Below are 24,106 nucleotides of genomic sequence, written 5' to 3'. Positions count from 1 at the left end.
CTCTGTAAATTATTCTTCACTTCAGTTCGTGTAAATTATTATTCATTTCAGTTGGTGTAGCCTTCATTTCAAATTGGTACTTTATTATGTTATTGATTTTCTCAGTTATTTCCCTAATAGTCTGCTTGTGAACCCTGTATCTGTTAGCTTGCTTGGATCTATTTCATTTCATTCCTCTTCTAGAGATTTCTTCTGTTCTTTCCTTTGTGACATGTTTCTTTGCCTCCGCATTTTGGCTGCTTTCTGGTGTTTGTTTCTATGTATTAAGTAGAGCTGCTATGTCTCCTGGAATTTGTAGAGTGGCTTTGTGTAGTAGGTGTCCTGTACGGTCTAGTGGGTCAGCCTCCCCAGTCACCTGAGCTGGGCCCTCGAGGTGCTCCCCTGTGTGGGCTGTGTGCACTGTCCTGTTGTAGTTGAGTCTTGGTTGCTGTTGGTGTCACTGGGAGGAACTGACCCCCAGACCAATCAGCTGTGAGGACCAGCTACAACTATGGCCAGGGAGCTTCTGTGCTGGAGGCACCCCTATGGAGCAGGATTTACTTCAGTGGAGCTTTGGTGTTCACCAACTGCATCCCTTGAATGTGTCACTTGTGGGTGTGGTAGGGTTGTAACCCAGTGTGGTTGAGTCTGACCACCAGGTGCATTGTCTCTGAGGCCTCCAGGGAGATGCCATGTCAGCCTCTGCCTGTGCCTTGCCCAGGGTCACCCAGCATGAGCTACACAGCAAACCGTAGATGGCTGCTACTTGTGCTGGGCTTGGAGGAGCCCAGGAGAGGCCAAGCTATGAGCCAATGCAGGCTGCCACTAGTGCCAGGCCTGGGGCCACTTATCTAGCCGTATGGGGCATGCTGCTGCTTGTTTGGGAGATTTTAGGAAAGTCCTAAGCATGAGGCTGGAGAGGCCACTTGCATAGAAAAGCCACTGGAAAGGGCTTGGATGAGCTTGCAGGTGGGGAGGGTTGGGGCCTCTGGGAATCAACGGGTCAGGGCCAAAGGTGTGAGCCAGGTGCTGGCGATTCAAATATGGCGCCTGCCTGCCGGCTGTGCGGGGAGGGCTCGCCAAAGGAGTAATGGCTTCCGCCAGCTCTTCTGCCTGGGAGGGAGCTGCCCCTACAGCTCTCGCCCGATTTCAGGCAGGTTAGTTCCTCCCCAAGTGTCCCAGGTCCTTTTAAGGTGCCGCCCGGTGCTGGGGCTCAGAGGGAGGGTGTCCGAGTGAGTCTGTGCGCAGGCCCTTTAAGAGGAGCTGCTGGGGCTCCCCCAGCCTCTGAGACCCTCAGTCACAGTCCCCGCTGGTTTCACAGCCCGGAGTTGTGGGGACACCTCTTCCTGGCCTGGGAGCCCTGGGCTGCGGGCCTGCTGTGGGGCTGGGACCCCTTACTCCTCCGGGAAACCCCCACCACCAAGATTCCCTCCCAGGTTTCAACTGTGGTACGGGGGTGGGCCCGAGGCCTCGTCTCTGCGATTCAGCCCCGATCCACCTGCGTCTCCGCCCCTCCTCCTGGTCTAGGTGCTGCTTCAATTCTCTGACAGTGGGGCTTCTGTGCAGCCAGATTTCAGGAGGCTCTGAGTGGTGGTTGTTCTGTATTTTCGTGGTAATTTTGATGTGGTTGCGGGAGGCGGCAGGTGCAGCTGTTACCTACGATGCCATCTTGTTTCCTCCTGTACTTATTCTTGATCATGTGATTTCTGTTCTTCAATTGGTTTATGTGATGTATCACATTTATTGACTTGTGAATATTGTACCAGCCTCTCATCCCCGGAATAAATCCCACTTAGTCATAGTGTGTGATCTTTGTAATGTGTTGCTGGATCCAATTTGCCAATATTTTTTGAGGATTTTAGCATCTAAGTTCATCAGGGATATTGGCCTGTCATTTTCTTTCTTTGTAGTGTTTTTATCTGGTTTGGGGATTAAGATAATGCTGGCTTTGTAAAAAGAGCTTGGAAGTGTTCCTTTCTCTTGGATTTTTAGGAATAGTTTGAGGAGGATAGTTGTTAGTTCTTTGAATGTTTAGTAAAATTCACCTGTGAAGCTGTCTGGTCCAGGACTTTTGTTTGCTGGGAGTTTTTGGAATACTGCTTCAGTTTCATTAGTTGTTACCTGACTGTTCAGGTTTTCTGATTCTTCCTGATTCAGTTTTGAAAGATTGTAAGTTTCTAGGAATTTATTCATTTTGCTCAGGTTGTCCAGTTTTTTTGGCATATAGTTGTTCATAGTATTTTCTTACATTCCTTTGTATTTTCATGGCATCAGTTACAACACCTCTTTTCTTTCTTTTTTTTTTTTTTTTACATGTTTTAAAAATGTTTTTATTGATTTCAGAGACAGAAAGGGAGAAGGAAAGAGAAATGGAAACACCAATGATGAGAGAGTCATTGATTGGCTGCCTCCTGCATACCCCCCCTCCCCCTGGGGATGGAGCCCACAACCTGGGCATATGCCTTGAATGGGAATTCAACCTCGACTTCCTGGTTCATAGGTCAATGCTCACCCACTGAGCCATGCTGGCAGGCTCGCCTCTTTCATTTCTGATTTTATTTATTTGGGTCCTCTCTCTTTGTTTCTTGAGTCTGGTTAAAGGCTCATTAATCTTGTGTATCTTTTCAAAGAACCAGCTCTTGGTTTTATTGATCTTTTGTATTTTTGGGGGTTTTTTTGGTTTTGTTTTGTTTTTTAGTATCTATTTTATTTATTTCCATTCTGATCTTTATTATTTCCTTCCTTCTACTTCCTGTGGGATTTTCTTGCTCTTCTAATTCTTTTAGTTGTAGGTTTAGATAGGTTTTTAGAGCTTTATCTTATTTCTTGAGGTAGGCTTGTAATGCTATGGACTTCCTTCTCAGGACTGCTTTTGCTGCGTCCCATAGATTTTGGGCTGCTGTGTGTTCATTTTAAGTTGTTTCCAGGAAGTTTTTGATTTCTTCCCTGACCTCACTGGTAACAAATTCATTGTTTAGTAACATGCTGTAAAGCCTCCATGTGTTTGAACATTTTGAGTTTTTTATTATAGTTGATTTCTAGTTTCATGACATTGTGATCAGAGAAGATGCTTATTATGATTCCAATCTTCTTGAACTTGTATAGACTTGTTTTATTTCCTAATGTGTGGTCTATCTTTGAGAATGTTCCACGTGCCACTTTGGGATAAAATGTTCTTTAAATATCAATTAAATTCATCTGATCTAGTGACTCATTTAAGGCTGCTGCTTCCTTGTTGATTTTTTTATCTGGAAGATCTACCCAGTGCTGTTAAAATTCCCTACTATGACTGTATTGCAGTCAATCTCTCTCTTCAAGCCCACTAAGAGTTTTTTAAAATATATGCAGCTGCTCCTATATTGGGTGCATATATGTTTAGAAGGATTATATTGTTGGATCAATCCTTTTAGTAGTTACCTTCTTTGTCTCTTTTATGGCCTTTGTTTTGAAGTCTGTTTTGTCAAATATGAGTATTGCTACCTCCATTTTTTTTCATTTCCATTTCCATGGAATATTTTTTCCCATTTCTTCACTTTCAGTCTGTGTGAATCTTTTGTTTTGAGGTGGGTCTCTTGTAGACAGCATATATATGAGTCATGTTTTTTAATCCATTCAGCCACCCTGTGTCTTTTAATGGGAGCATTCAGTGCATTTACATTTAAGGTTATTATTGATAGGTACTTACTTTTTTCCATTTTTATTTTATTTAGACATGTGTTCCTCTCCTCTCTCTCATTTTCTTCTTCTTAAAGCGGTCCCTTTAGCATTTCTTGAAATGCTGGTTTGGTGGTAATAAACTCCTTTAGCCCTTTTTAGTCTAGGAAGTTCTTTATTTCACCTATTTTAAATTATAGCCTTGCTGGATAGAGTAGCCTTGGATTCAGGCCCTTGTTTTTTATTACTTTGAATACTTCATGCTATTCCCTTCTGGCCTGAAGTGTTTCTAGTGAGAAAGCAGCAGATAGTCTGATGGGAGCTACCTTATAGGCAACTTTGTCTCTCTCCTGCTTCCTTCAAGATTCTTTGTCTTTAATGGTTGCCATTTTAACTGTGATGTGTGTAAGTGTGGGCCTTTTTCAGTTCATCTTTTCTTAAAATGTATCTTTATTGTCGAACGTATTACAGATGTCTCCCTTTTTTTCCCTACTGATCCCCATGACCCTGCATCCAAGCCCTCACAGGCCTTCACCACACAATTGTCTGTGTCCATGGGTTAAGCATATATGCATATAAGTTCTTTGATTAATCTCTCCCAACCTACTCCCTCACCCCCACCTTCCTTTTAAGATTCCTCAGTCTATTCCATGCTTCTATATGTCTCAATTTGTTCATCAGTTTATTTTGTTCATTAGATTCCACATATGAGTGAGAGCATGTAAAACTGAATCAGGAAGAATCAGAAAACTTGAATAAAAACACTCCCAGAAAACAAAAGCCCTGGTCCGGATGGTTTCACAGGGGAGCTTTACCAAGCATTCTACATCTTACTACAGCAGTCCCTAGATTTTGTTCTGATATTGAGTCGGGTCCCTTGGTGGATCTAACCTGGGCCTCTGGGGATCTTCTCCTCTGCAGGCCAATGTGAGTCACTGTCCCTGCCTGGCCCTGGGCAACCCGACAGGCCCCATAGGGTGGAGCCCCAAGTAGTCTATGTGTGTGTGGGCTGGGGGAGCCTCCATAGGCCACAGGCTTGTCTGCCTCCATCTCACACCTTGAATGTCTCTGTTCTGAGCTTTTCTCCCTTCCCCCAAGGAACTGGGCTCTGTGGGGCTACCCTGGTCTTGGCCAGAATGCTTTGAACAGACTTGTGTTGCAGGTGGTGCCTGTAGCTAGTAGGAGGGACGATGGGCACTTCCTCTCCTTCCAATGCCTCAACTCTGCCTGGCTTCCTGCCATCCCCTTGCTGCCTGCAATCAATAAATCTCTCAGCCTTTGGTGAGATCACTGAGTGCATGTTGGGGCACACCGTAAACATTCAACCAGGCAGTTTACAACTCTGCCTTAGCCTTCACTTCCTGCTTACACAGCCTATGGGTCAGTCAGAAGTGAGCCCTTAGGACCTTTTCAGGTCTTTCCTAAGCATGCACACAGCCCTGGGCATTTTCACGGCTTTCTAGATTCCCAGGAATATGTCAGCTCTTTTCAGAGCCTCTAAGGACATCTAATTTCTCAGATTTTCCTTTTAAGTTTTTTGGTTAGTTTGTTATTGTCCCAACTGTTATCTATTGCCTGTGACAATGGCTGCTATTATATCGTAGGCAGCTATGATAGTAATACATTAAGAAACACTACCCAAGAGAGACTTTTAGCACTGAGTCAGTGTGAGTGAGGTCGCACGAAGACAAGCCTTTCCAGTGGGGTCTTCCGTGGAGGACCAGGTCAGGTGAACTTATAACTCCTCTTTGGGAATGAAGCTTTGAAAGAAGAGCGCTGGCTCTGTGTGCTCGTTCATTACTGATGTCAACTGAAGGTCACTGCCACCAATTCAATGCCAACTGGGGTGCAGTACAAAGAGAGACTGTATTCAGTAAAAACAGCTCAGTTGTGAAGCAGCTTGGCTTGGCATTGGAACAGCCAAGGTACTCCACTGAGACAGAGGGGAGGTTTGCTTGCATAGAGAGAATACTCCCCACCCCATCCCCGATTGGCCCATTTTTATGTAAATGAAGAATCCAAATTTGCAGTTTGGTCCAAAGAGCACTGCCCTGATTGATTGGCTCCACCCATTCGGACTGGTCAGCAAAGATGCAAAAGAAGATGTAGTCTGTGCACCTCTGGTTGGGTGGGGCAGGCCTTTAGCCCACTGGTGGAATTTTGATCCTAGGAACTCTCTTACAAGGGTGGACCTGGACAGCAGGAACACAGTGCAGGAGGCTGGTAGCTCAGTCTGTGACTTTTTCCTGATATGAAGTGTGTGTCTGTAAACAGTGGCTCCTAGGCTCTTGTTATTAACCTGAGCCCAGTTAACCATAAGAAGTTCTTCTTGGCAGGTACATTCTTTCTTGGGAGTGACGCTGGGAATATGGGTTATTTTTCAAGGCAGCTATGGAGTTAGGGATTAGGGACTAAGTAGGATAAGTTAAAACACTACAGAGCTCACTCTTCTTACCAAATGCAGTGGTTTTCTTTGACCAAATGCTCCCTGGGTTACTGCAAGCCTTTGGTTAATTTATAGAGTTCCGAAAAGGTAGATTCTGACCATTTTTGATAGTGTTTTCATTGCTTTTATAGAGGAACAAACTTTCAGAGGTTCTTACTCTGCCATTTTTGCTGTCATTCTTGCTGTGTTTTTGCAGCTGTGTCCTCTGAAGCCAGAGTGCTGACTGGAGAGCCCAGAATGACCCCTAATCCCACCCCTGCAAGGCAGGCTGTGGAACTGAGGGGAGGGGAGGCTATGCAGAAATTTTGGATTTGGGCTCAATCAGACTCTAAGCCTTTTTAATGTCTAGTCTTTGGTGCTTCCTTTTACGGTAAATATTTGTTGAGTTGATTAGTGCTTGGTAACCTTGGACTTGAACTTCATTTACAAATGATGTACAAAGCACTATGGTTATAACCTCATTCGCAGGTGTATCTGCAGTTGTGAAACCCTAAATAGGTGTTCCCTCCTGGGATGAAACTGTGGCTCAAGGTGAGAGTTCGGGTTTCTAGAGTTTGGGATTTCCACATGGGAGGGGCTGAGTGGGGCTGGTAGAAGAGCCTAGGCCCTAGGGCATTGACTGGAAGTTGATAAAGCAACCTTCTGCATAAGCTTTCTTAAGCATTCAGCTGTCTACATCAGGGAGTGGGAGGGGATCCTGTACTTGTTGGCTCCTGAAGGCTCAGCCTCTCTATTCTCTTTAGCTCCTGTGATCACCTTTAAGAAAATATTTGTTGAATTGACCAGTGCTTGGTACCTTTGGATTTGAGCTGCATTTACAAATTATATTGCACCCAATGTTTGTAGTCCTATGACTGTTTGGAGGTGACCGAAGGGTGGTTAATGAGCACTTCCTTGTGCTTGGGTTTGGAATGAGGTGTGTTCCTCCATGAGTGTGCCCCCATATTAGTGCCAACAGATCCCCTCTGGCTTTTCACTGCCCCAGGTCAGGGGGCCAGCTCCCTGCTGTCCCGAATGATGGCTACTGTCTCGGGTTGTGAAGGCAGAGGAAGATATGTTCCCACTCCTGGGCAGGGTTTTTGGGGCAGTGGAATCGGTGTAAGGTTTCCCTGAGTGCTCTGGATCATTACTGCTAACTATGGTGCCTGCTGGGCCAGCAGTGACCACAGTCAGACCCTGGGTGTTTGCACTTACCATACAGCCACCCTGACAGTCCCTTTAGGTAAAAAGGGGGAGAAGCTGCCTCCCCGCAGGCAGGCTCCCATCAGCCCTGCTGCTCTACCCTCCCTAGGAGCTGGGGGATTACCTATTGTCAGAGTTTTGACAACGTGGACCTCTTTTGGGTGCTTGGTTATTTGCTGGCTAGATCCAGGGGGCAGGGTCTGCCCTGGTCTGTTTTTGCTAGGTGGCATTTGTGGCCCCAGGCTCTCAGGAAAGGGAAGAAAGCAGATTTTGGACCTCATCAGCTACTTAACTGTTTGCAGGATTCCTAACGTGCCTGGGTCCCCGGTGCTGTGCCATCGTCAGCGTGTCCGGACCCTGCCCCGTCCCATGGCCCTCGCCTCGGTGCGGCTGGGACCTTCCCAGCCAGTCCCCTCCGGGCCTGGGCCCAGCCTGCAAACTCAGCCCCCGCTGCGCTGCCCCTTCCGGGGGACAATACCCTTTCTATTGGCCGTCCGCTCCGCTGCCCTTTGGAGGGAGTCGTGTGATGGGAGCCTGGGGGGGGCAGCTCAGCCGCAGCCGCGCCCGGTGTGGGCGTCGGGGAAATGGCCGCCCCGCCCCGGGCGCCCCCAGCCGGCGGAGGTGACAGTCCCCGCCCCGAGCCCCCGGAGGTGACCGTCCCCGCCCCGAGCCCCCGGAGGTGACCGTCCCCGCCCCGAGCCCCCGGAGGTGACCGTCCCCGCCCCGTGCGCCCCGAGCCCCCGGAGGTGACAGTCCCCGCCCCGTGCGCCCCGAGCCCCCGGAGGTGACCGTCCCCGCCCCGTGCGCCCCGAGCCCCCGGAGGTGACCGTCCCCGCCCCGTGCGCCCCGAGCCCCCGGAGGTGACAGTCCCCGCCCCGTGCGCCCCGAGCCCCCGGAGGTGACCGTCCCCGCCCCGTGCGCCCCGAGCCCCGGAGGTGACCGTCCCCGCCCCGTGCGCCCCGAGCCCCCGGAGGTGACAGTCCCCGCCCCGTGCGCCCCGAGCCCCCGGAGGTGACCGTCCCCGCCCCGGGCGCCCCCAGCCGGCGGAGGTGACAGTCCCCGCCCCGGGCGCCCCGAGCCCCCGGAGGTGGCCGCCCCGTGCGCCCCGAGCCCCCGGAGGTGACCGTCCCCGCCCCGTGCGCCCCGAGCCCCCGGAGGTGACAGTCCCCGCCCCGTGCGCCCCGAGCCCCCGGAGGTGACCGTCCCCGCCCCGTGCGCCCCGAGCCCCCGGAGGTGACCGTCCCCGCCCCGTGCGCCCCGAGCCCCCGGAGGTGACCGTCCCCGCCCCGGGCGCCCCGAGCCCCCGGAGGTGACCGTCCCCGCCCCGTGCGCCCCGAGCCCCCGGAGGTGACCGTCCCCGCCCCGTGCGCCCCGAGCCCCCGGAGGTGACCGTCCCCGCCCCGTGCGCCCCGAGCCCCCGGAGGTGACCGTCCCCGCCCCGTGCGCCCCGAGCCCCCGGAGGTGACCGTCCCCGCCCCGTGCGCCCCGAGCCCCCGGAGGTGACCGTCCCCGCCCCGGGCGCCCCGAGCCCCCGGAGGTGACCGTCCCCGCCCCGTGCGCCCCGAGCCCCCGGAGGTGACCGTCCCCGCCCCGTGCGCCCCGAGCCCGCGGAGGTGACCGTCCCCGCCCCGGGCGCCCCCAGCCGGCGGAGGTGACCGTCCCCGCCCCGGGCGCCCCCAGCCGGCGGAGGTGCCCCCAGGAGCTGCATGGCCGCGGGGCCGGGCGCGCTCGCCGCGTCGGGGCTGTACCGGCGGCGCCAGCACCGCCAGAGCCCGCCGCCGGCAGTGCCCGGGTAGGTGGCAGGGCCAGGGCGCCGCGGGGACAGCGTCCGAAGGCTGCGGCCGCGGGCCTTTCCCCCGAAGCCCTGCGGGGCCCTCGGGAGGCCAAGGGCGGGCGCCGGGCGGCGAGGCTGGGGAGGGCGCGCCCTAGGCCCTGGGTGTGGTGTCGTCCGGGACCCACAGTCCAGGGCAGCGCCGGCGGGCGGGCCCCTGTCGCCGTCCAGTGTAGCCCCAGGACCGCTTTCAGGCCGGGGCTTTTATCACCACTTTATATGTCAGCAAAGGGGGGGACAGCCTGCTGGACGTCACCCATCCGAGTGCCGCCGGCCGGGCGGACCGAGAGCCGGAGCTGCCTTGGCCCGTGGGCAGCGGCCGTGGGCACGGGCGAGAGCCTCCTTTTGGGGTGGGGGGAGCCCCTGGGGTTCAGGTGGACCTCAGGGCATCCAGGAGATGAGCTCTCCTGGGCTCGGAGGGGCTGCGGCCGGTGCTGGAGCCCCAGCGGGGGAGGCCTCTGGGCAGGTGGGGCTGGCAGCCCCCTGCGCCCGGGCACCTCCAGGGACAGGAGAGCAGGAAGGACTGCCCGGCCTCGCCTCCAGTGTGCAGGGCCGGGCCAGGACACTGAGGTCGGGAGGGCGGCAGGTGGAGACAGAGCTGCGGCCGCAGCGCCCAGGGACCCCGAGGCCTAGGGAGGGGAGGCAGCCCGGCGAAGGGTGCCCGTGGGAATGCAGCCTGCTCCGCGTTCACGGGGCTGGGCCAGGGCGGCCTTCGGGGCGGTGAGCACTGAGCCTGGGCTGAGAACGGAGCAGGAGGGAGGGCGTGGAGGAGCGGTGCGCGGGCAGAGGCTGCAGGCGGCTGTGGGGCAGCTGCTGGCCGGGCTTGCACCTGTCCCTGGTGCTGTAGCCCCAGCAAGGGCCTGGATGGGGACTGGACAAGCCTGCTGCTCAGGCAGAGAACTTGAGGCTCAGCAGGCCAGGCCTCATCTGAGTAGGTGGGAACCCCCCTTCCTGCCCCGGAGCAGCCTGGCATCTGTGGAGTGAGCGGTAGTGTGGGGAGTGGGTGACTAGGGCATGGGAGACCCGCAGTGGTGTTGGAGACAGATAGCATGGCATAGACACCCAAGAGGGACACGCTGAAATGCTGGGAGGGCGCGAGGCGGGAAGAGAGCGAGCTTCAGGAGCGCTCGTGCGGGCACGTGCCACTCAGCTTTATTTTTCTGTGAACTTTGCTCCCACCCCTGTCTGTTGCCATCATGATGTGTTTAAAGGGCACCTGCTTAAAAGTGAATGGGCTGCTACGCAGAGAGGCCTGTGGCTCTGATGGCGTCTGTACGAGTTTGGGAGGTTACGCCGGTGGTATAAGTGCTTCGTGTGTGGCAGCCCCAGGCAGCACGTGGACTTTCCAGCGTGGATGTGGGGCTGCTTTGTGTAAGCTTCTGGCCTCTGCATGCAGCTGGCGGTCCTGCCTCACCTCATGCAGGAGGGGCAGGGCAGAGGCCAGGCAGTGCTGGGCAGCTTCCCTGGAGCTTTGGTGGCCCTCTCCCCCCACCTGGAGCAGTGTCTGGCACATGGCAGTGGCACAGCCAAGATCTGGGTGAAGGAGGGAAGGGAGACACCTGGTTGCCGGTTATGGAGCAGTTACGGGCTGTGCTCGCAGGTGTTGCCTCTCTTCACCCCCCATCAACCCTGGAGGTAGCTGATAGGGGTTGCCTGCCCATTTTACAGATGATGAAGCTGAAGTTCAGAGAGGACTGTGCTGTGGGCCATACAGCCGGCCAGTGTCCAAGTGACAACTGCAGGGGGTCTGCTTGCCGCAGAGCAACGCGCTGGACTGACTGCCACCCAGGCTGACGTGCTTCAGTGACACTGCCCTGCCCTTGAGTGTGAACAAACCCCTGTGGCTGGCCGCTGCCTGCCTCTAAGCCCTAACACCATCTTTCTAGGCTCAGGTGGTGGAAGCTGGAGTGGAGGAAGGTCTGAGCTTATTGAAAAAAACAGTCTTCAGTGTCCATGCCTGTATGATACCACCAGGAGCTGAGAGGACAAGAGACAACATGGGTCCAATTCTCTGTGACCCTCAGTAGGCTAATGGTCCTCTCTGTGCTTCAGTTTCCTTATCTGGAACCAGCAGTCTCCCTTCACAAGGACCTGGTACGGAGAGGGCTCCCCCCACCCCAGTGACGTCTTGTCACTCAGTAACATCTGGCACAAGCCCACAAATTAGCTTGTATTGGCTGTCAAGGTTGAGAGCATTTTGGGGTCCTGGGGAGGGTTGGAGAAGGGGTCTAGGATTGGCGTGCTCTCCTGGTCTCTGGGTGTGCCCTTGGCAGCGTGTGCTTTGTGCACTTGGGGTGGGTGCTGTGTCTTCATGGGGACTTTGTGTAACTGGGAAGACTGTGTTCCCTGTTCTTGGCTGGAATGTGTGAAGGAGGAGGGGAATGTTCCTGTGTCCTACCCTTTGCCCTCTTGCAGGGCGTGCAGGCTGGGCGGGTGGCGGAGCTCCGGAAGCTCCCAGAGTCACTGGAAACAGCAGCTCTTTGTCCAGCACTCCGCCTATGGCTCTGCTCTGCATGCCGGGCCTCGAATTCCTCACCTGAGCTCTACCAGGCAGTTACTGTTACTCTGATGCACCTCTTTGCAAATAAGGAAATGAAGGCCCAGAGGAGCTGGTACCTTTCACCAGGTCCCACAGCAGGTGGCTGGGGCTATTAGGGTTCAAACAGCAGGAGTGAGCTCAGAGTTTCCGCCACAGGAGACAGCTGGCACTGTCCCTGCCAGTGTTGTGGTTCACGTGTCCAGCACATCTGTCCATCCCTCTGTCTTTGGCCAGTGGGTTGGAGTGTGGTCTGTTCCTGAGCAGGGTGGCATGGGGAAGCGGCCACAGAGGTGCCGTTAGGGGTGCTGCTGCCTGAGACTTGGGCTGGGGTGGCCAGTGGGTATAGGACATAGGGCATCACCCCCCACCCCACTGCCTGTGCCAGGGCTGTGCAAGGTATGCAGCGACAGACAGCAATATCCGTGACCTGAGATGCCCAGGAACCCAGGCAGGGAACTGGACACAGACCAGCCAAGGGCCAGTTCTCTCATTAGAGAGGTGTGGAGATGCCTGAAGGCACAGCTCATCAGCCCTGGGGCAGGGGTGGGGCTCTGGAGGGCAGACAGGCATTGGGTGTGTTGTGTGCTCACCTGGTTAGGGCCCAGAGGTCTGGGTTAAGGAACAACCCAGAAGCCTGGGGCTATACTTGAATCCTCATTTCAGCTTCATTTGTTGGGTCCTTTAAGTAGGGAATTGCAGTCCCAGAGTCACAGGATTTCCTGTTGATTTCTGACTTATTCAAGACACCCAAGGTCTATTTTGCAGCCAGGCGTTGGAACTTCTCCTGCCACGGTGGGTGTGCACTTCAGGAAGACAAGGCCAGGCTCACGAGGCAGGAAGCTATGTCTGTGCTGACCAAGTGTGGCCCTGCCCTCTGTGGGGCCCTGGCGGTCAGTCCTCTGCCTGGTCTGCTCACCCTAGGAACCAGCAGGGAGCTGGGAGGACAGAGGTGGGAGTGGGGTGGGCAGGTGGCCACTGCAGCACAGCCTCCCTTTCATCTTGGGTCCTTCCCTACTTCTGCCACTATCCTGCTTCCTTGACCCTGCAGCCTAATTATGGACATCAGAGGGGTCTCTGGTCTCTGAAGTGCGTCTGAGGGCAGGCTGAACCTGCAGAAGTCCAGTACCTGGCAAGGTGTGCTGAGGAGCCCTCCTGCCCTGCCCTGGCCATGTGGGCTCCCCAAGTGGAGCAGAGAGAAGGTCCTGCCTGGATGCCCCAGCCCAGCCTCCAGTCTGTGTCCCGGTGGCAGTGATCCTCCGACCTTCCATAGACAGACTGCCCACATCCTATCCTAGACCCTTGGGTGACAGTTTGCTCCATCTCCTGGGCCTCTCCTGCCTGGGGGGGGGCTCACTCACTCAGGAATTCTCCTCATGATGCTGAGCAGTGAGCAGTGGGGTTCAGTACCCTGGGAGGCAGATCAGGCTGGAAAGATGTTCTCAAACATGACACTTCATCTCTCCTCAGTGTCATGACTAGTTCCCAGGCAGCACCACCAACATCGATGCTGACACTGGAGAAAGCCCATTTGCTCACTTGTAGGAAAAGGCATGGCCACCAGGGCGGTGGGGCTGTGGAGTCCTGCAGGGCTCCTCCTGGCCCTGCCTCAGGACCCCTGGGCTGGAGTCAGCATGAGCCTTTCTCCTGTAGTTCAGTTTGGATCACACTTTTCCCTGAGGGAAGCCCATCACTTCCACCAGCGATAGCAGTTAGCCACCATGATGAGGTTTGCTCTCCACCCTGCTTCTGGCCTAAAGAGATGCACTTCCCCACGTATGGTGATTCCATATTTTTGGGGGTCAGATGATTTGAAACTAACTCATGGTGCAGGGGAAAGAGCCACCAAAGTCTGACCAATGGGGGTTCCACTCTGGACTGTCATCTGCTGTGTGAGCTTGGGCAGTTATTCAGCCTCTCTGAGCCTGAGGTCTCATCTGGAAAGCAGGCTGCCCTGGGTATTAAATGAGAGTATGAATACGGAGACGCTCACCTGTGCCTGGGTGATGCTCTATGTCTTGAGACACCCTCTGGTTCCCTGAGAAGGGGTGTCAGGAGGCACAAGAGGGAGCTGAGGTGACCATTAACACCCCAAGAAATGGCCCAGCACGATGAAGACTGAGCAGCGTGGGGACCAAGTCAGCCACATTGACAACCATCTTTTGTAGGGCCTTACGGTGGTCCAGGCGCCCTGCTGAGACCTGTGTGTGTGTGCGTTCCCCTCATCTAACCACCACAGAATGTGTAACTGCAGCCAGGAGTGTGTTGTTCCCACAGCTGGGAGTCTGGGCCCGGAGAGGGGGGGTAGCCCTGCTGTGCAGTTACCAAGAGCAGCCGACCAGAGCCCTAACTGCTCGGACCAGTGTGTGCCTGGCTGTGGCCTGCCTGTACCTGACCCACTTCGAACTGCACTGGGGGCTGCAGAGTGTGGCAGAAAGATGGGGTTCAGAGACAGGGAGCTTTGCCTCCACCCACCGTGGCACTTTCTCCACCGTGTGATGGAGAGGCAGACGGGCCTTGCAGGACAGTCGCCTGGGAGTGCATGCTGACGTCAGCGTCTCCATAGCCACATTGCTACAGGCATGTATGGGCGGCCGAGAAGGCTGACCCGAGCCTGTACCAGTAACGTGGCTCTGACCACGTGTCTCTGAGTCCCCACAGTGCCAAGACCGTCATTGGGTGAGGAAAGTGATTTTCTTTACCCCAGAAAACATCTTATCTTCTGAAGGAGGGGACATGTCCATGGAATGTACCCTCCAGGCCTGATGGTCTGTGCCCTCCCCAGGCCTGACCTTCCTTCCCATTTCTCCTCCCCCCAGCAACATGTCCAGCGCCTTGGCGAATGCAGTGTGCCAGCGTTGCCAGGCCCGCTTTGCCCCTGCCGAGAGGATCGTCAGCAGCAGTGGAGAGCTTTACCATGAGCACTGCTTCGTGTGTGCCCAGTGCTTCCGGCCCTTCCCTGAGGGGCTCTTCTACGAGGTGAGGGTGCTCCCAGGACCCCAGCCACTGCCTCCTCAGAGCCCCAGCCCCTGACCCAGCTCTGAGTCTGCCACCAGGATCCTGTGGGCTGTGTCCCCTGGGGGCCCGGCCAGTAACAGATAGGGCAGCCATGCCAGGCCTGGAGCCCAGCTGTGCTCCTGCCAGCACAGAAATGTGCTTGTCACACTTGTGGGCCCATCCCTCACTGTGGGCTTCAGTGGTGCTCCCCTGGTGGCTGTGGATGCTGAAAGAGGGTCACCTTTCATCCAGTGTTCTCTGGACAGACTCTGAGAGGACTGGGGTGCAAACACCGTGCCCTGTGCACTTCCCCTTCCTTGGAATCAGACAGTAAACTTGCAACTTAATGTCTATCAGATGGTGCTGAGTGCGCTGGTTGTAAGGGATGTCAGGGTAGGGAGGGTGGGTGGGGAGACCTGGAAGAGGTAAGGGAGCCTGCACGCAGTGGCAGGAAGAGCACGCAGCAAGGCACAGCAAATGCAAAGGGCCTGAGGTCGGAAAGTGCAGGGTGTTTGAAGAGCAGTGGGAGGTCAGTGTGAGGGAAGCAGAGAAAAGGGAGCATTGGGGATGAGGGCAGGGAGGCAGATTTTGTTTGACCCAGTGGGCCTTTGTAGGGCTTTAGGATGTCACTGTGGGAGAGGCAGGAGCCATTGCAGGGCATGGAGCAAATGAGTCATTCTCTCCACACTGGGAAAGGGCCACTCAGGTTGCTGTGCTGAGGAGAGGCTGTAGGGGTGCAGGGACAGAAGCTAGGAGTACAGGTGGGATCAGAAGCTGGCCTTTTGCAATAATCCAGGTGAAAGGGAAGGTGCCTTGACTGGGCACACTTGCTCATAAGAGCACGTTGTTAAATTTTCAGTAATACTGCAAGCTGGTTGTTAAACACAGTTATTAAAAATTAAATTATATAAATGCACAATGAGATAAAGTTTATTAAAAACAAAGGTAGCAAAACTCAAAGCCCACCACTTCCTAATTATTTTGTTATTTTACTATCATCTGTGCCTTTGAAGTTCCTTCTGCACAGCTGTGTGGCGGACGTGCTGTGCCGTGGTGGTTAGCTCTGCACGCCTGTTCTCGGCCCCATGCCCTGTCGCACCCATGTCATGCTGTGGTGGGAACATGTGCACTGTAGAAACTGACACACACTATAGATCAGCACCCGAGCTCCAGCCAGCGCTGGTCCTTATGAATTTAGCAGCCCAGCTCGGGTGGTGACCAGTGGCAGATGCTAGATTTCAAAGTCAGAGCTGATGGATTGGCTGATGGATGGCTGTGGGTGTGTGATCTGCCTGGCTGAGTGCAAGCAGCTGTTCCTCGTGGTACCTGCTGGGAAATGCTGGCCAACTGCACAGGCAGTGGGAGGGGTGGGCAGCCCGGTGGGAATGGTGTCCCTATGCCTGGAACAAAGCCTGGCACATAGTAGGTGCTCAGGAAATACTCATTGCTGGAAGCAGGGGCTGGCTCTGGCCACTGTGGGGCCAGTGCAAGGGTCCTCGTTGCCCAGACAGATGATGTCCAGACACTGGCTCCTGCTGGCCTCAGGACCCGGGCTCTCCCTCAGCACCCCCCCCCCCCGTTTCCCTTTCTGGGTCTTTCGTGTCCTCCGGGGGAATGGACTTCTCACACAGAGAAAACACAGGGAATGGGGCAAAGTGACCCCTACAATTCAAACTTGACTAGAGCCCTCCCAGCCTACGCTCCCACCCCCAGCCCTCAGCAGATTCCCAGGACTGACAGAGCCAGCATCTTCAGCAAACAGCAGAGCCCCGAGGGCTGGCCGTGCTGAGCCCCCTGCTTAAATGAGGCCCTCACTTTCAGTCCTGTCTCCAGGCCTTGTACCTGCTGCTCCCTCTCTCTGCCTGCCCCCCTCTGGTACCCCGGTCCCTACCGTCTTTCAGCTGGTTGTCACTTCCTTTCGGAAGCCCTGTCTGAGGGGAGGGTTGGGTGCTTATCGAGCCTAAGGGCAGGTCCTGATCGGACAGAGCTGGCCAGTGGACAGAGCTGGCCAGTGCGGCGCAGAGAATGATGGGTAGTAGCTTGTCCTTTCTCTGCTGGCTCTATTTGTAGTTTGAAGGCCGGAAGTACTGCGAACATGACTTTCAAATGCTGTTTGCTCCATGCTGCGGATCCTGTGGTAAGGGCTGGCGACGGCGTGTGCCCCTGTGGGGCCCAGGGGCAGGCAGCAGGGTCCCATGCTCCCCCGACTGCCCAGGCCCTGTCTCTCTGAGCACCAGCCTTGGCACCCCTGCAGGCATCACCTTCCCAAGCTCTGGGGGTGGGGCCCTAAGACCAGGAAGAGGCCAGTGCCGACAGGGCTTGGGGCAGGGCTGAGGAGGGCGAGGGGCTGTGCCCTGCCCTGGCAAGCCGGGACCTCTCTCTTTTAGGCGAGTTCATCATTGGCCGCGTCATCAAGGCCATGAACAACAACTGGCACCCAGGGTGCTTCTGCTGTGAACTGTGTGATGTGGAGCTGGCTGACCTGGGCTTCGTGAGGAATGCTGGCAGGTGAGATGGGCCTGCCCAGGTGAGATGGGCAGGGAGGGAGGTGGCCAGAGTGGGAGCCATTAGGCTCAGAGGATGGATAAGGAGCTTTGAGTCAGGTCACGCCTCCTGACACGAGCCGTCTGCTTCCACCTGTACCCCTGGCTGGATGCTCCTGGAGATAAAGCACTCCGCCAGGCGTCCCCAATCCATTCCTAACTTCAGGGCCATCAGTCTCATTGGTGCTCAGGGTTAGGTCTCTTAACAGCCTGAGAGGCACTTCTTTGGAGAAGTGTTGCCTTTTCACTTCACCCCTCCTCCTACCACTGTCTCCACTCCCCCCGCCCCTGCTCCAGGGTGATGACCTCCCACCTCCCCAAGGGGACAGGGTCTGGGGGCACCCTTGCTGCCCAGCATCAGTGCTCCCTGCAGCCTGGCCATGTCTCTGCACCTCTGGAGCCCTGTGCACCTGCACTCCAATTGTGTTGAACAATTCAGATGTACACCCCTACCCCAGACCTCTCCTGTGGGACACTCAGCTGCCCACGTGACATCTCCACTGGTGAGTGTCCACCAGGTGTCCCCAGTGCAGGGGGTCCCAGCAGACTCAGCTTCTCCTGCACTGACCACCAAGTCTTGGGAAAAACACCGCCTACCGCCTGATCCACACCCAGCTACCTGCCGATTCCTATACCCTCTCCTATCTGGGCACCTGTTACCATCTCTGTTCTCTGACCTAGCACCCTTTGCTCCTTCCTGACGTCTCTTTGCCTGCCCCATGCTGCCCTGTGTCTACTTGGGTGTCACTCAGCAGGAGCCTGAGTTCAAATGAGAGCCTGAGGGGGGGGGAGGCAGTGCCTTGGGGGTCCTGTGCTGATCAGTGGGCAGGGTCCCCTGCCAGGTATATGCCGGACCAAGTCCTGTCCCTGTCTGTAGCCGCAGCTCATACTGCACCAGTCCCATTGCGTGGTTGGGAAAATTCAGAATAGGCTAGAAGTGCTCAGGAAATTTACGACTGGACACAGAAGTAAAGCAGCTTTGCTGTACCGAATGGGGGCAGGGCCCTGCTTGAACCCTGGGGCCTGTGTGGAGTGGGCCTGCTGTGGGATGTGAAACTCAGTCAAGAGCTCGGGCTGCCCAACTCTGCTGCCTTCGCCTCCACTTTGCCGTTCTTGGATTGAAGGGAGACGTTCTGGGAAGAGTGTTATGTTAACCAAACACAATCACCTTCAGAGTCTTCAAGTACAGTTATGTTTATAATCAGCATAATAAAGTACAAAAAAGGAACTGCTAGGGCAACACCTGTCACATTACGGAGTGAACAGCTCAGTGCTTGGCCAGTCCAGGCTGGAGAGGCCTCTTGAGAGCAAGCAGGGCTGCGGATACCCCTGCGGGTCTGAGGGGGATCGCATGCCAGGACCCGGTTCCCTGCCCACAGTGTTCTCAGGCAGTGACACAGCCGGGCTGTCCGCTCGTACTGTGTGCGACCAGGATTCCGACGGGCAGCTGCTGAGAAGCTCTGGGGATTGTCAGGCCACAGGCAGGCCTCTATGGGTTTATACAGGAGGGACCAAGAAGTGATGTGCCCCACAGGCTGTGTCTGCTGGATGTCGCCTGGCGACTGGCCTGAAATGTACTTACAGTGTTCAACCATAATTTATAGTTTGTGTCTCCTAAACTCGGGTCATCTGGCAAAGGTGCCCCAAGGGAACTCAAAGTACCTTGCATGTGATAGGAAATATTTAGACACGCCTCCTACCGTCAGGAGAGCCCGTCCCCTCTCTGGGTTCTGGGGGGGGGGGGAGAGCTTGGTGCCGAGTGGTTCTTCAGTGAGAGGAGGCTGGAGCTGACAGGCAGCCTCAGGGAGGAAAGAGACTCCTTGTTCAGGAGTTCCTTCTCCGCTCCCTGCCCCTCTCACTGCGGGTGAAGTCGCTAAGTATCTAGTAGCGGTGAGTGAGCTGGGCCAGCACAGGTCTGCAGACAGGTCTCCCTTCTTAGGGATTTGTAGGTTGAGTAAGACAGAACTGGGACTGGGCGCTGGGCGAGAGGAGGAGCTCTGACCTCTGACCTGGGAGGGAGCGGCGGTGACCGGCTGAGATTCCTTGCTTTTCTCAGTGCGCGGCTGGGCAGAGGTGGGCTTCTCCGTGAGCCTGGGAGAAGCCTCAGCACCCTGGGGGAGCTGTCCTGAGAGTGCAGAGGCGGGTCGGGCTCACAGCTCTGACCTGGCGCTCAGCGAGCTGTCATTGGTTTTCCCCTCGAGGCTGGGCGGCGGGCCCGAGAGCTGTTTGCAGCGGAGCAGGCCGCACAGGGTGTTGCGGAACTTCTCGGCCACAAAAAAGTACATGATGGGATCGAGCGCCCCGTTGAGGCTGGTGAGGCAGGAGGTGACGCGGTTCCCCAGCGCCAGGGCGCGCCGGGCCGCGCAGGAGGCCGGGCCCCGGGAGCGCAGCAGGTAGAAGAAGCGGTGGGCGTGGTAGGGCACGAAGCAGACCAGGAAGATGGTGAGCACCAGGGCGATGGTGCGGACCGCTTTGCTCTTGAGGCGCTGCTCCATGCGGGGGCCTCGCCGCAGGCTGTGGATGATCAGCAGGTAGCAGGTAACTGTGGTGACAAACGGGAAGGTGAAGGCCACAGCCAGGGACACCGGCGCATGCGGGGAGGCCTTCTCCCGGTACAGCTGTAGGCAGATGACCGTGTGGTTGGTCTGCACGGTTTGTGGGCTCACCAGCAGTGGGGCCATGGCCACGGCCACCACCACCCAGAGGAAGGCGCAGGCCAGGTGTGCGTAGAGGGGCCTGCGGAGCCTGAGGGACTTGACGGGGTACACGACAGCCAGGAAGCGGTCGGCGCTGATGCAGGTGAGGAAGTAGATGCTGGCGTACATGTTGAGGTAAAAGAGGAAGCCCGTGAGGCGGCACGGGATTTCCCCAAAAGGCCAGTGGCTCCCCGAGAAGTGGTAGACGAGGCGTGTGGGCAGGACCAGCACGCAGGACAGGTCGGCCATGGCCAGGTGCATCAGGAACACATTGGCCGGGGTGCCTGACCTGTGGTCCCGGATGAAAAGCCACAGGGCCAGGGCATTGCCGACGAAAGCCAGGAGGAAGTTCAGGAGGTAGAAGGAGGCAAAGAGGACGTTCTCCAGCCACGTCTCCTGGCCACACTGATCTGCAGCCGCCGGGGAAAGGTTGGCCATCAGACCTGGGGAGGCGGCCTCGAGGCCGTTCATGCTTCAGCTGGGGGCAGAGCCTGGGATGAGCCTGGAAGGAACAGTGGACAGGTCCCAGTAGAGCACCGCTTTCTGGGGAACCCCAAAGAGAGCCCTCCAGAGCCTGCCTGTTCCTCGCCCCAGGACCTGCTGTTCCATGCTTGGCATTGCTTAGGGGACAATGGGGCCACCTCCTGTGTCCATCTGTGTCACAGGCTTTCTGAACTTCACCAAGAAGAACAAACAGAACCCGGGCCAGGAGCCTTCCTGTGGCCCCTGGGCGGACTTCTCCCCAAGGCTGTGCGGGGCTGAGTCTGCGTCAGACCCAGGGCACAGGGTCAGCACTGGGGGGAGAGGGGAGTGAGCCCTGTCTGCCTGAGACCAGGGTGGGGGGGATGGAGAGAGGGGTTCCATATTTTCTGTCCTGGTCCTCAGGTATATTCTCTCAGTGGCAGGGTTGGCACGTGGGGCCCCTGAGCCCCATTCCTGATGGGCAGGAGGTGGGTTACCTAGTCCCAAGAGCCTCGAATGCAGAGCCCTGCCAGCTCCTCTCTAGCTTTGGCTGTGCCAGGTAAATCCTGCTCACCCAGTCCCTGGACCCTCCCTGACAGGCACTTCCCTCAGTGGCAGGCTGAGGACTGCCGCTTTGCCTTCTCTCCTGCCAGTTCCTGACTGCAGCTCCCCTGCTCCTGCCACAGAGGAGGCTGCCAGAAATGCAGTGAGGGGCAGTGTCCCAGGAGGCCAGACTCCTGCTCTGTCCACTGGCACCTGAAGGCCACGTAGGCATGGGTCCCCGGGTCTGTCCTGCTTTTTGGACTCAGCAACTAACTCTGTTTCGGACGTCCTAATGGGTGAAGAAAGCCCTGAACTCAGGCCTCGGGCAGCAGGGTCTGTTATCACACAGAGGAGTTTAGCAATTGGAGCAGGTTCTTTCCCAGGGGAGAGGACCATGTCAGCCACAGAAGAGAACGGCCAGGGCTTTCTAGATCCGCAACCCCAGAGACGTTGGGGCCAGGTTGATGTTTGCCAGGTTTACTTGCCTGCGTTCCCCACACCAGAGAGGCCAGCTCAGAGCCCTGCCAGCCTGGGCAACAGCCGTTTACAAATGGTGAACCTAGCTCTGGATGGGTCTCTCTCTCCCAACAGACAGGGTAACATGCACCTGTTTTGATTTTGGTCTACTCAAGAGATCCAAAGAGAAGAGGGTAGATCCCAAGCACACTGACTGTTTCACCAGGCCTGGGGGTGGGAGGTGCAGGCTGGAGAGGGCAAGAGACAGGGACCCCTCACATCGAGCTGGAATCAGGGAGGCATCGGCCCTGCTGCTCATTCCCTGGGGTTGGTTGCTAACAGGCCTCAGCCTGGGGGACTCTCACCTGCAGCGCAGCTTCTGGGCTCCCCTGGAAGCTGGTCTCCTGGCCTGTGTGTCTGGACTGCTGAGGGGCAGGAGGGGCTGTTCACGGGAGAGAAGCAGCATTCCAGCAGCGGGGGGAAAAGCCCAGGCTGCAGCTGGGCAGGGTGACGGGTGGCAGGGTGGTTCTTGTGGCTGAGCCTGGCTCTGTGCTGAGCAGGGGCACCCGGAGCATGTCCTCCACAGGTTTCTCCCAGCCTGTTTCCTGTCCTTTTAATGACTGTGGTAATACGTCTGACGGGCTGGCATGAAGAGTAGCCGTGCTTCAGGGGCATGGTGATGGGCTCTGTTAGCGCAGCAGCCCCTTGAGGGGGAGGGAGCTGGGTGACACCCTTAGGCACGAATGAAGAAACAGGTGTGTGGGGAGGGCCTGGCATGACCTCCTGCTATAGAGGGAGCAGGGAAGGTGGTCCAGATCCTGGTGTGCTGGCTGTCAGCCTGGCTTTTCTAATGGTGCTCCTGCCCCATGTGGAGAGGTGAGGGCCCACTGGCTGAGTGGTGGGAGCCAGGGGCAATGTGAGTAAGTGGCAGAGCGAGGCTGGCCAGTTGATGGCCTCAAGTAAAGGGGGAGGGCTGTGAATATCTAATTATAGCACATTTTTTAATTTTTAAAGGGATCCGGGGATGTTCCCCTCCCCAAATTATCTCCTCTGGCCCCAGAGCATTTTGGGATACCTGAAATTCAGAGATGGTTTTCCTGCTGTTTCCTCATGTGCGTGACCTGAGAGGGAAGGCCTGGAGGCTGGGAGAGGGGCTGCAGCCAAGGAGTGAGGGGCCCTGTTGGAAGCCAGGGATGAAGAAGGGGCAGCAGACGGGTAGAGCTGGGCACCCCCCCCCCATGCCTGGAGCTTCTCCACTTGCAGTGGTCACCTGGCCCTACGTGCAGGCTGTTCTGCCTGGCACAGGTGGTGTGCCTGTGCTTGCTCATACGAGTCCTGAGAGGCAGGCATCAATGACCCCATTTTGCAGATGAGGAAATCAAAGCTCTGAATCAGCGAACTTGCCCAAGGTCACCTGGCCAGGGGTAGTGGCCTAGGAGTTGGAAGTCAGACTCAGCAGGGACACCCAGCACATCCCAGGACATGGCCTTACTTGTGGGGAAGGGATGGACAGGCCCTTGTTGCCAGAGTTTGGAGTGTGGCTGGGTCTCAGAACTTGCACTCAGGCTGTCTCCCTGGCTCAGTGCCTCCTGCTTGGAGCCTGGCCCCAGAACCAGTGACAAAATTTGGGGGGGCCCAACCCAAAATGAAAATGCAGGACCCTTGTTCAAAAAGTAGGAGTTTGCCCAGCCAGAGTGGCTCAGTGGTTGAGCATCAGCCCATGAACCAAGAGGTCACTGGTTCAATTCCCGGATCAGCACATGCTGGGGTTGTGGGCTCGATCCCCAGTAGGGGGCCTGCAGGAGGCAGCTGATCAATGTCTCTCATCAGTGTTTCTGCCTCTCCCTCTCTCTCTCAAATTAATAAAAATATATTTTTTTAAAAAAAGTAGGACTTTTAAGATAGTGATAGCAGAGCTAATCCGAGTGTGGAGCCCTGCATGACCCCACAGGTTGCACGGCCCGGCCCGGCCCTGGGTGGGCCTATGGCACCTGGCTTTCTGCCCCCGGGCCCCTGCCCTCGGCCTCCCACTCCTGCTGAGGGCTGCATGCAGCACGCTCTCTAGATAGAGACTTGATTTCAAAGTGCTTTCAGGCCCGTTTCTGGTTTCAGTTTTTCTGTCCCTCTCCATTTTAGGAGTTTGATACTGATTTGTGCAGGATGGTCTGAAACCGGCCCATTTCACTCCGTGCATTCCACTGAAACATGAGCCTGGCCTGTACTGCTCTGCACCGGCTCACTCTGCCCAAAGGGGGAGGCTGAGGGTGCTTGGAGTGCAGCCTGGGCAGTGCCGGCAGGGCGGCACGGCTGTGGGTAAGTGAGCAACTGGGTGGATGTGGCCGTAGTAGGCGGCCTCAGTGGTGTCCTGGGGCAGATGGGCAGCCTAGCACCGCTCCCCGCGCCCGTCATCTGGCTCACGCTGTGCGGCAGCCCTGTGGTGAGGAGGCTGGTGCTGGCTCGCTGCAGCTGTGGGTCTGAGGCGAGCACTGTCTGAGCCCATCACATAGGACAGGGACCCTGTCCTGTGGGCTGCTCTGATTCAGACCCTGCTGTCTTCCTATCAGGGTCACAGAGATGCATCTCGGGGCCAGGCACACTCCACCCCTGCCCTGCGTAAAGCCTCCTCTGCTTGGTCCCTGAGCACCCTGCCTGCCCCGCCCTGGCCCTTACCTCTCGAGGCCGGTGCAGGTGGAGGGCGGGAAGACCGAGGTGGCAAGCTCCTTGCAGCTGCAGTGGAAGGCAGGCTATTTAAGGAGAGGGGGAGGCTACAGCCCCTCTGGC

At 56.4% G+C, this 24,106-nt stretch overlaps 2 protein-coding genes across 2 annotated transcripts in view; one reads left to right on the top strand and one right to left on the bottom strand.

The window, feature by feature from the left end:
- The window catches only part of LIMS2 (LIM zinc finger domain containing 2), a 39,428-nt gene that overhangs the window by 7,984 nt on the left and 7,338 nt on the right, over positions 1–24,106 (top strand). Inside the window, exons 2-4 of the mRNA XM_087819942.1 lie at positions 14,448–14,607; positions 16,696–16,762; positions 17,013–17,133. Coding sequence (XP_087676068.1) covers positions 14,448–14,607; positions 16,696–16,762; positions 17,013–17,133 — 348 coding nt within the window. The remainder of the gene's footprint in view (positions 1–14,447; positions 14,608–16,695; positions 16,763–17,012; positions 17,134–24,106) is intronic.
- Positions 19,319–20,335, bottom strand: GPR17 (G protein-coupled receptor 17). The gene has a single exon (XM_016201707.2). The coding sequence runs from the start codon at positions 20,333–20,335 to the stop codon at positions 19,319–19,321; it is 1,017 nt and encodes a 338-aa protein (XP_016057193.2).

Source organism: Miniopterus natalensis, chromosome 8, assembly GCF_054644295.1.
Source record: "Miniopterus natalensis isolate mMinNat1 chromosome 8, mMinNat1.hap1, whole genome shotgun sequence".
NCBI lineage: Eukaryota > Metazoa > Chordata > Mammalia > Chiroptera > Miniopteridae > Miniopterus > Miniopterus natalensis.
Note: the sequence above shows the minus strand (reverse complement) of the source record. Positions and strands in the feature narration are given on the sequence as shown.

Bases quoted from the DNA above. Each gene is read 5' to 3' on its own strand.
- GPR17 (XM_016201707.2), bottom strand. From the start codon at position 20,335: ATGAACGGCCTCGAGGCCGCCTCCCCAGGTCTGATGGCCAACCTTTCC.